The following is a 9,690-nucleotide window of genomic DNA, read 5'->3' as shown; positions in this document are numbered from 1 at the left end:
CAGACTTTTAAAGCACGAATTAACAAATTCCTTGATGCACACCATTTTGTACACTAGAGCTGTACCCAAACTGCTAACAAATCATCCATCCATCCATCCATCCATCCATCCATCCATCCCTTTGAAAACAGCAATGACATTTCTTGGCAAAATATTGCTCGTTCAATGCCACATTTTCGTGGAGGTGAGAAAAGGCACCATGTCAAACCTGTCAATGATTCATGTAACTCCCCTTGCTGTATTAAGACATTTTTAAAACTGTCAGTCATAATTGAGGATGACCATTTTGGTTGAGGCAGAATGTTTCCACAGCTCTTGTTTTGTTTATGTGAATCTCATGTGGTCATTAGCAAACCTATAATATTTCCTTAGGCTTGTTATGTATTTGAAAGGTGATATAGTCTTGTGATGACATAGAAGGGGTTGTTATGTGGGAAATGCTGCAAACCACGCTTGCCTGCCAGGTAATCATGTATCTCCATTCCATAGTGGAGATAGTGAGCAAGTCTCCGGAGAATTCTAAGCGGCGTGACTGACGTGCGTGAGTGCGTCGGTGGAAATCTGCTCCACGGAGCGTCGGTGTTAAGAGGGGCAGCACGGTGTAGGTGGACAGAGGGAGAGGGATAGAGAAGACACATGCACGTCTATATCGGGACATCCCCAGCTGTCCGCGGCAGAAACCAAGCGGACCAGGTGGCTCCTTAGCTCATGGGCGTGAGATCCTACAACAGCTTGCCTCTCACACTAATCTCCACCTTGGTGACGGCAGCACTGCACGTCAAAATCCTGGAATGCGATATGTTCCATTTCGTTTGGTCTTCTTTGTCATCCGTGGTTCCGATCAGCTTCTAAGGTACTCCACGCACTCATCACTGGAGGACTCGGACAGCGCGGCTTTGCCATTTGACGCTCCTGAATGAGTTGGATACAATGAGTCTTTTTGCCTGGATTTGATCCAAGTCTCTCGTGTCAGAGTCACTTTTTTTTTTAGATTCTCGCTGTAGTTATGTTGCCAGAAATAAATAAGGTGAGGAAACTTGTTTTTATTAACATTCATATATAGTTTTCGAATTGCACTTACATTTATTTAGGCTGTCAGTCCTGATGTCACATACAGCTACTAATTCTGAGATAAAAATGGTATTAAAATGGATATCACCTTGTTTTACTGACTAACAAGACAATACTTAAAATATAGAATGTATTGTATGCAATTTAATATTAACTTAGATATTTGCTAAGGCAACATGTTTTATGCCACTCATTTGAGCTCATATAATTTTGTGGCAATATCGTCTATATTTGCTTCACTGAATTTAGTTTCCCAGAAAATGCCAGCTTAGTCAAATGTTGGGAAAGCCCTGTTTGTTATGATGATAAAGTCAATACTATCGCTGCACACTGATGCATAATGTCAATTCCTCATCCACAAATTCCACAGAGATGATCATTCGCCTGTGTCTCCTGACCACATATTTTAGCCGCGCAATCACATCCCATTCCATTTCAATTGTTGGCACTTTGTATGGCAAAATTCAAGTAGTGATTTGAATTAAATATGACTTTGCCTTTGCTGCATGAGTTGACCCTCTGACCAAGTAACCAGAGAGGCTCACACTGAGGCTTCTGAGCTTCCCTCGTGCACCTGATGGGATGACCCTTCATTCTAATTCTTTTGCCCAGGCAACATTGATGAATTGGATTCTCTCACATCTTGAGAGATCAGTATTTGATGACCTTTATTGAGCTAAGGCAGATAGAGATATTTTAGGTTAGTAACATCTTATGGCACACCACAAAACAAACATTTCCACAAAAGATCAATACTCAGTCACTTTTGTCTGTGGAAAAAACATTTCATTATTGTACCTCTAGCTACATTAACATTATATATGAAATTATTTTTGTCAAATAATTTTGAGATTATATTATTCAAATAATTTTTTTGCAGCACACTGATTGGAAATGATTGTCTCAGCATATAAGCATGAAAATAAAGAGGCCCTGAGAACCAGGATCTGTCGAGTGACCCAATCAAGAAAATACTGACGAGTTTTGGGTTTCCAGTGGAGAATGAGACGTATGAAAAGCATTTATGTGAATAAATTGTTTCTTAAAACTTATTGACAGTCAAGTTGGCATCTGGTTACATGACGTCATAGGGCTTCCACAAGCTCATCACTCCTTAGTCAGCTCATCCATCCAGGTGTTTTTTTTAACGTCAGCCTGTCAGAGTGACCTACATGGCCCTGCTGCTTCAAGTGAAGACCAGCCATGGTTTTATCCACCTACCAAAGGAATGGCTTTAATGGCGAGACTGACGCTATCTCTTTTACTTTTAGATCATCCATTCTTGACACGTTCATCCATAGCACAGATGATTCTTTTGGAATGAATTTATTTTTAAGTTTGTCTCACAAAAACAGAATAAGCTTTATATTATAATGTATGTTTTTGCAGTATATTGGTGAGCATGGCTGTTCCAGTTCTACCTATTCCTTCCATTCTGGGCATGTGCTGCATCTTGAAATTGGGTTAAGCTTTATTTCACCCGTATGGAGCCAACACAGGCTCACACGCTGATTAAAAAGGCACGTGCCGGGCAGATTGGTGACAAAGGCTCTTCATCCCAAATATCCCAGTTCCTTTTTATAGAATGTTGCTTCTCTTGAACACATTCAGGCATACACGTGCCCATCCAAAGGCAAGCACGTGGATGTGCACATGTTCAGAAACTGCACAGCAGGAGGGAAAAGTGCAGCATATGAGAGCGATTGGTTGTTGCTGGGTTTTTGCGGAAGTGGTATATTTTTAGATCTCAGCGCATTATTTTTGGTAGCATGGCTGTTGTTCAGCTGCCCTGCTGTGTGTGTTGGTTTGTGACTGGAGAAAGAATATGAAAAGCAATTTCCGCTGGAATCTTAAAACTGATATCGTGTGTGTGACTTTCTAAGTGTTGCTCCATTCCAACTGTGCCACAAATGAACAGAAGTAGATATGCTTCAGCTATCTCGCCGTGGATTTTAAACGTTATTGTTCCACCCACAGACATCACGCCCGGAGGCCTTCCCTCACAGACAGCAAGCGGAGGGCAGTCGTCTTGGGACCAACCGTTCCTGCTTACAGGTCAGATTTTAACCCCTGCAAGATGCTGCAGAAACTTGAATATTCTTCTACATAAATTAGATTTAATTAGATAATTTGATATTTTTGTAACTTACAGGACCCCCAAATAAACCAATCCTGTATGTCTGTATTGCATATGAGCAGAGGCATCACATCAACTGTCCAGACATACTTTCAGTGAGAAAAAAACACATCTCACACCAATGATACTTAACGGTGGTGTTGTGTTTGATTCTTGTCATATTTAAGAAGAATGTTATTCTAATGATTTAACTGAACGTATTTGAGGAATGTCAGCCAACAAAATAAAGGCTTGTCCTAAATTCACTCTCTAATCCCCCCCATGATACCGATATGGATCTTTACGATATCTAATTCTTCCTAGCGGACTTGGCATTGCAAAGGGGTTTAATTTTACCCATCAGGCTATCAGAGTATGCCTGATGGCAGCCAGAGAGAAACAAGTTGCCGCTCTTCTCCCCCACAAAGCTCCCAGAGAAGGCACCAGGACCCGGCTTGTCCCCATTACCCTCTGTAACTCCAGCCGCTCCCTGCTGGGGGTTCTTTATCACCTGAGCCTCCAACTAAAAAGCGATCAGCCTAACACAAAGATATACAGCTGAATGGGGCCGTGACAGGCGTGCAAGGACAGTGTAAAAAAGATATCATTCATTTATAGGTCACATTCACTGACCCACTCTACTTCTTTGGTGTTTACAAGTGTGCTGTATTTGGTAAATTGGGGCGTCTTTATTGTGAATATTTATTTTCTATCTCTCTGTGTCTGTCTTTATCAATGTCAACTATAAACCAGTCGAAGTGAAAAGATAAAAAAAAAAACATTCTATCCAATTACTGTAAATAGTATTCATTGTCAGCCTTTTTTGTTTGTGGAAGTTGGTAGTAAAACCTTTTTTTTCCACTTACAGAAGTTTGGTGGAGGTGTGGAAACTTTGCCTCAGCTCGAGCCTCCAGTTGTCCAGATGGTTGTCAGCAATGCCAAGAACCAGCACCAGCAGCAGTCCGACCACATCCTGCCCCAAATTGTCAATCAGGGGGTCCAGAACCACTACCAAACAAACACAGTAAGTACATCATTATAGCAGCTTTTAAACTTTCATTTTGTTGATAATATTAAAAGTGAGGTGACTGATTTAGTGTATGATTTTTGAGGAGCAGCTTGAAGGTCAATGTGTTGTCTTACGTTGTAGACGTGCAACTGTAAGCTCTTTTAATAGCTTTGTGTGGATGAGTAAGATGACACAGAGCTAAAATCTGAATCTCCGTGAACAGATTGAGAGGCCAAATCCCACTCAACAGTTCACCATGCGATTTGGTGCAGCCATGGATAAAATATCAGCATCCCGCAACAACAAACTCTTCAGTAACAGACTGAACAAAGAAAAGGCACCCGAGGGTCGAAGGCTACCCATGTCTCCCACAGGTATGATTTCGTGGAGCACAGAAAACCACGATATACTCAAAAGTAAATCTATTCCTTGACTCATAGTTTGCATCACAGGCACTTGTTCATCCTCCTCTGCTCTTTGATCAATATGATAACATGACTCATCTGGTCCTCCTCTTCCACCTCCTCCTCTTCCAATCTGCTAACAGACTCAGTCAACACTTTCCAAGATCGTCTGACTGACTTTGAGAAGGAGGAAATCATGGACTACTCAGAGATCTGGTTCCTCGGGCTTGGCGCTCAGAAGATTGAGGCCTCCCAAAGTGCGCCGCAGAACAGCGGATATGATGACGAGCATGGGAGCTACATCAGGGTAAATTCATGATGCCGCCTCCCATCATCTTTCACCTTTAATAAATGCCCTCTTAAAGGACAGGATGAGTTGGAAACGGTTGATCTGCTGTGTGCCGAAAGAAGAAGATGGAGCAGACGTTCAAATTTGGCAAAGCGCTATTGTTTGTATTTTGGGGTTGATTTAATTAGAACGCTAGCACAGCGTCCACTTTTCTTGGAAAACGTTCTGAGAGGTAATCTCTGCCCCATAGTTTACCCCAAAGGTGTTAAAAGGGATTCGAGTCAGGGCTACATTCGACTCACCAGGGTCATTAACAGTGGCCTGATGACCCAAAGCCACTGTGACTGTGTAGGGCCATCCGATGTTCACTGACGTCAATGTCAAGTTATGTGATCCTTTTGTTGTCACAGGTGCTGCACGACCACATTGCCTACAGATTTGAAGTACTCGAAGTGATTGGCAAAGGCTCCTTTGGGCAGGTTCTGAAATGCTTGGACCACAAGACAAACGAACTTGTGGCTGTTAAAATGATACGCAACAAGAAGAGGTGCATATTGGGAATTTTGTTTTAACTTTTGGGTGGCCAATGGTAAATACATGTTACTTTCCTCTCCAGGTTTCATCACCAAGCTTTAGTTGAGCTGAAGATCCTGGATGTGATAAAGAGGAAAGATAAAGACAATCTTCATAACGTCATCCACATGAAGGAGTACTTCTACTTTCGAAATCACCTCTGCATCTCTTTTGAGCTTCTCGGGTTGGTGGATACTTTTGTTTTTTGCTGCTCAACATCCACAAAAACACAGACAAAACTGGTCCAATCACTCTTGGCCTATCATATTGATGTCAGTGTGTGACTTGAAGGGATTAGGGGTAACGGGATTAGTGTGTACCGTAGGCACAGTTTTGTGTCTCCCTTTAAATGGATGTCCTTTAGAGGACGTCTTGGACTGCCACCTTGTCTTACGTTACTGTCACCAAATCCTTTAGTTAAGGCCTTGATCAGAGCGCTATCTCTTACCCCTTCGTGCTTCATGGTGCGGCGGCTCAAATTACACCATCCATAGAGCAGCTCATCACAATAGACAGAAGGACAACATTGCTGGCACAATCATGTAATATTCCCAAGAGGAGGGGACTCGACTCAACTGTAAAGTGTGCAAAAATGTTTGAAACCTTAATAAAGTGACAAAAATGTAACCTCGATCTTGATCTTCACTTTACCAAATGGTTCATTTCTTTTCAGGGTGAACTTGTACGAGCTCATCAAAAAGAACAACTTCCAGGGCTTCAGTGTGGCTCTCATCCGTCGCTTCACTCACGCTCTGCTCAGGTGCCTGCAGATGCTGCACAGAGAGAAGATCATCCACTGCGATCTCAAACCGGTATTGATTCGTGCAGATAGTTACAGAAAACTGGAGTGAAAGTACATTCAAGGCACAATTGAGCTACTTTTTAAGTGCCCTGCCCAGCTCTGTCTGTAAAAATAATGTCGTTGTACAGGGATTATCAAAAGGTGGTCCGCGGCCCTCTAGTAGTCATGGCGGTATTGCAAAATAGGAAATGGAAAATAATTGTAACATTTTTAAAAATTAAAAAGATTTATTATTTGGACTTGATTTATTTTCCAGCTAATTTTGTGAATCATTTACCCATCCAAATTATGTCAAATGTAGCTGAGATTCCCAAAATAGACATACAGATGCAAATAAATAGCCCTTATAGGTCTATCCTCCTTCGGTGAAAAAAATAAAAAATTCCGCCAAAGCAGTGGTACCCGAGTTGCTTGTTGAAAACGCCTGCTACGAGAATATCTGTGCCACCTTGTGGAGCAGTATAGTATTACAACAAGACTGCAGCTGAGAAACTAAAGAGATTTTCTTCCACAGGAGAATATCCTATTGTCTCAGAGAGGACCAGGGAACATCAAGGTGATTGATTTTGGATCAAGCTGTTACGAACAACAAAGAGGTAAGAGCTTGCTGCATGTGAACATTTATCTTGTAAACAAAATGAGCTTGTGCAGTAAATTAAGTAGTAGTAGTAAAGAGTGGTGGTAACTCATACCTTCATCAATAGACTGGAAGAACCGTAACAATGTAACTGAAGAAGATAAAATATATAGGAACGGGGTTCTTCAGTCAAATTCAAAGTATGTGTAGGTGAAGTAAATTTGAGCTCTCCTCACCTCGTAGTGTACACCTACATCCAGAGCCGCTTCTACCGCTCCCCAGAGGTCATCCTGGGTCACCCCTACAGCATGGCCATTGACATGTGGAGCCTGGGCTGCATCCTGGCTGAGCTCTACACTGGTTACCCGCTCTTCCCTGGGGAGAGTGAAGTGGAGCAGATAGCATGTATCATGGAGGTGTGCATGTGATTAATCACTCTCTCACATGTGTTGTAAATTCTACTTCTTTTGGTTGTTTGATTCAAGAGTCCGATTTCCTTTTTGTTTGCAGCTTCTTGGAATGCCACCAAATGATTTTGTTCAGTCTGCATCCAGGAGGAGATTGTTCTTTGGTAAGAGGTTATCCTCACCCTTTTTGTATTACATTTTGTGACGATTATACAAATAGCTTGTCAAGTTTTTTAGATGTTAAAAACTTATTTGAGCAATACTTTTTAACTGAAAGAAGAAGCCAAATGAGAAAAAAAAAGAATGGTCACGAAAGCATTATTCCACTAATTATCTTGTTGAAGTGCTAAGATTTAAAGTGCTAAACATTTAAAAAAGTAGGATTCATTCATGAGTGTAATATTCACCGCTAACAACACCTCTGCTTGTATTGATGTTCAGACTCAAAAGGAAATCCCAGAAACACAACAAATAGTAAGGGGAAGAAACGAAGACCCAATTCCAAGGACCTGTCAACTACTTTGAAGACAAATGATGCTTTATTCTTGGACTTCATCACACGCTGCCTTACGTATGCTGCTGCTCTAGTTTCAAAATAGGCACCATTTTAATTCCGTTGCTCTAAAAACACTCTTTTCTTATCCCTTGGGCCTTTCAGTTGGGATCCAACTAAACGTATGACACCAGATGAGGGGTTACAGCATGGCTGGATCCTGGAGGGGAATTTCAACAAGGCAAAGCCCAGAACCAAACCATCAGGGAAGAAGCCTACGGACAGTGTGACTGCCATAGAGAAAAATGGTGACTACAGTTACAGCAAACAAGCAAACAGCAAATCTGGTGAGTAAATATTGTAAGTGCACGGAACTGCTAAAATATGGCAACAGTTTGAATCTGGAATTGATTACTATTTCCAAATCCGAACACCAGGATCAGGAATATGATAAGCACATTTTCCAAATGTGTAAAGCATCCCCACTTAGCAGGAATTTAATATTCTTTGTTGTGGCGGTTCAGCAGAGAGGTTCAGCTCAGAAGAAAACTGTGACGAAGGCAAGTTGCAGAAACACAGTTCAGAGTCAAAGACAACCCCCGGTGAGCGTCTGCGACCTATCGGGGCTTCAGCGGAGGACGAAGTGTGCGAGAGTGAGGATTCCAAGCTTCAAGATGGTGGTTTAGAGAGGCCTGTTCACATCGTCATCAAAACTCGGGAAGAAGAGTGCACGGAAAGGCAAGACAGCCTCGTGTCCTCTCAGTGTTTGCCTCCTATCATCTAAGAGCAGAGGAGAGCGGTGCTGCGTTCAAGAAAAACAGGAAAGTCATGTGGCCGCTGAGATTTGCTCCTGCTTTTGCATTCATCAGTCAGGAATACAAACTAAAACGGTATTAGCCAAGTTTTCCTGCAGGGTGGTTGTGATAGATTATTGAAACACTGCCATGTTGTTTTGTCTGAACACGACAAAAAACAATTCTGAGAATGGACGAACAATTGTTCTACAGGTGACCGACAAGATTTTAGATGATGTATAGAAGAGGTTACAATTAAAATATCCATGAAAATATCGCACTTTTGTTATTTATAATGTTTGTATGTTTGTTAACCACATGTGATGCTCAGAGAATGTAGTTTAAATCTTATTTTATTATTATTATTCTAATGGCATAGTCTTGGTTGAGTATTGAAATCTGTGATAAATGTTTATTTTGTAAGGGGAGAAAAAAGAAGGCAAATTTTTAAAACGGCAAGAACATTGAAATTCTTATATTCTTTTTTTTTTTTTCATTTTTATCCTCTTTTACAATCATTCTCATGTTAAACTACGAAAGTGTGTGTGCAATAAAGTTGAGCCAAAACTGTTTTTGTATGCAGAGACGCAATGTCATGTACATTTTAACTGGAACACATTTACTGCTTAAATTATTATTTAATTTATTTGCTTTAGCTAATGTATCTTGTATGATTGGCAAAACATGTGCACCTCAACCATTATGTATCTGTGTCCAAAATAAGTGTAGTTCAGAATACCCATTTATTGTTACTGAATGATAATACTTTGGATGTCTGTGTTTTTACACTAGAAACTGAAAGACAATCTTAGTTTGTGCCTTGCAGTATTAGACATATTGCACTTTACTGGTGTTTAGAAACTGTTGGCTAAGTTCTTATAATTGTGCAGTACAATACGAAACCTTCCCACAGTTGTCTAACAGTGAAGAAATGCTTTTTTGTCTTACTGATTATTTTTGTCGTGAGTCAACGCCAGGTTGAAACAGGCAGTAAAGTCCTATCGTGACAATCAGGCCAACAATCAGAAACTCTAATAGGAAAGAGACTGAAGGTGATATATGAAAATTTAATGCTATTTATGTACTTAATGCTAAAATAAAATGTTATTTAATATGTGCGTGTCTATGAATTTGATACTGTGTTTAGAATATTCA

General features: G+C 40.8%; 1 protein-coding gene across 2 annotated transcripts; it reads left to right on the top strand.

The window, feature by feature from the left end:
• The first annotated feature begins 522 nt into the window (after nucleotides 1–522).
• dyrk4 (dual-specificity tyrosine-(Y)-phosphorylation regulated kinase 4) lies at nucleotides 523–9,649 on the top strand. Of its 2 annotated transcripts, none has more exons than XM_037255122.1 (14): nucleotides 523–1,027; nucleotides 3,049–3,126; nucleotides 4,056–4,211; nucleotides 4,420–4,570; nucleotides 4,744–4,907; nucleotides 5,300–5,436; nucleotides 5,506–5,646; nucleotides 6,136–6,274; nucleotides 6,779–6,860; nucleotides 7,085–7,257; nucleotides 7,352–7,412; nucleotides 7,690–7,819; nucleotides 7,907–8,088; nucleotides 8,269–9,649. In XM_037255122.1, the coding sequence occupies exons 1-14, from the start codon at nucleotides 1,007–1,009 to the stop codon at nucleotides 8,523–8,525; spliced, it is 1,872 nt and encodes a 623-aa protein (XP_037111017.1). In that variant the 5' UTR covers nucleotides 523–1,006; the 3' UTR covers nucleotides 8,526–9,649. The 2 variants fall into 2 exon arrangements, with proteins under 2 accessions (XP_037111017.1, XP_037111016.1); XM_037255121.1 differs by having other exon boundaries at nucleotides 524–1,027; nucleotides 8,266–9,649.
• Nucleotides 9,650–9,690: the final 41 nt, after the last annotated feature.

This window comes from Syngnathus acus, chromosome 6, assembly GCF_901709675.1.
Source record: "Syngnathus acus chromosome 6, fSynAcu1.2, whole genome shotgun sequence".
In the NCBI taxonomy this organism is placed as follows: domain Eukaryota; kingdom Metazoa; phylum Chordata; class Actinopteri; order Syngnathiformes; family Syngnathidae; genus Syngnathus; species Syngnathus acus.
Note: the sequence above shows the minus strand (reverse complement) of the source record. Positions and strands in the feature narration are given on the sequence as shown.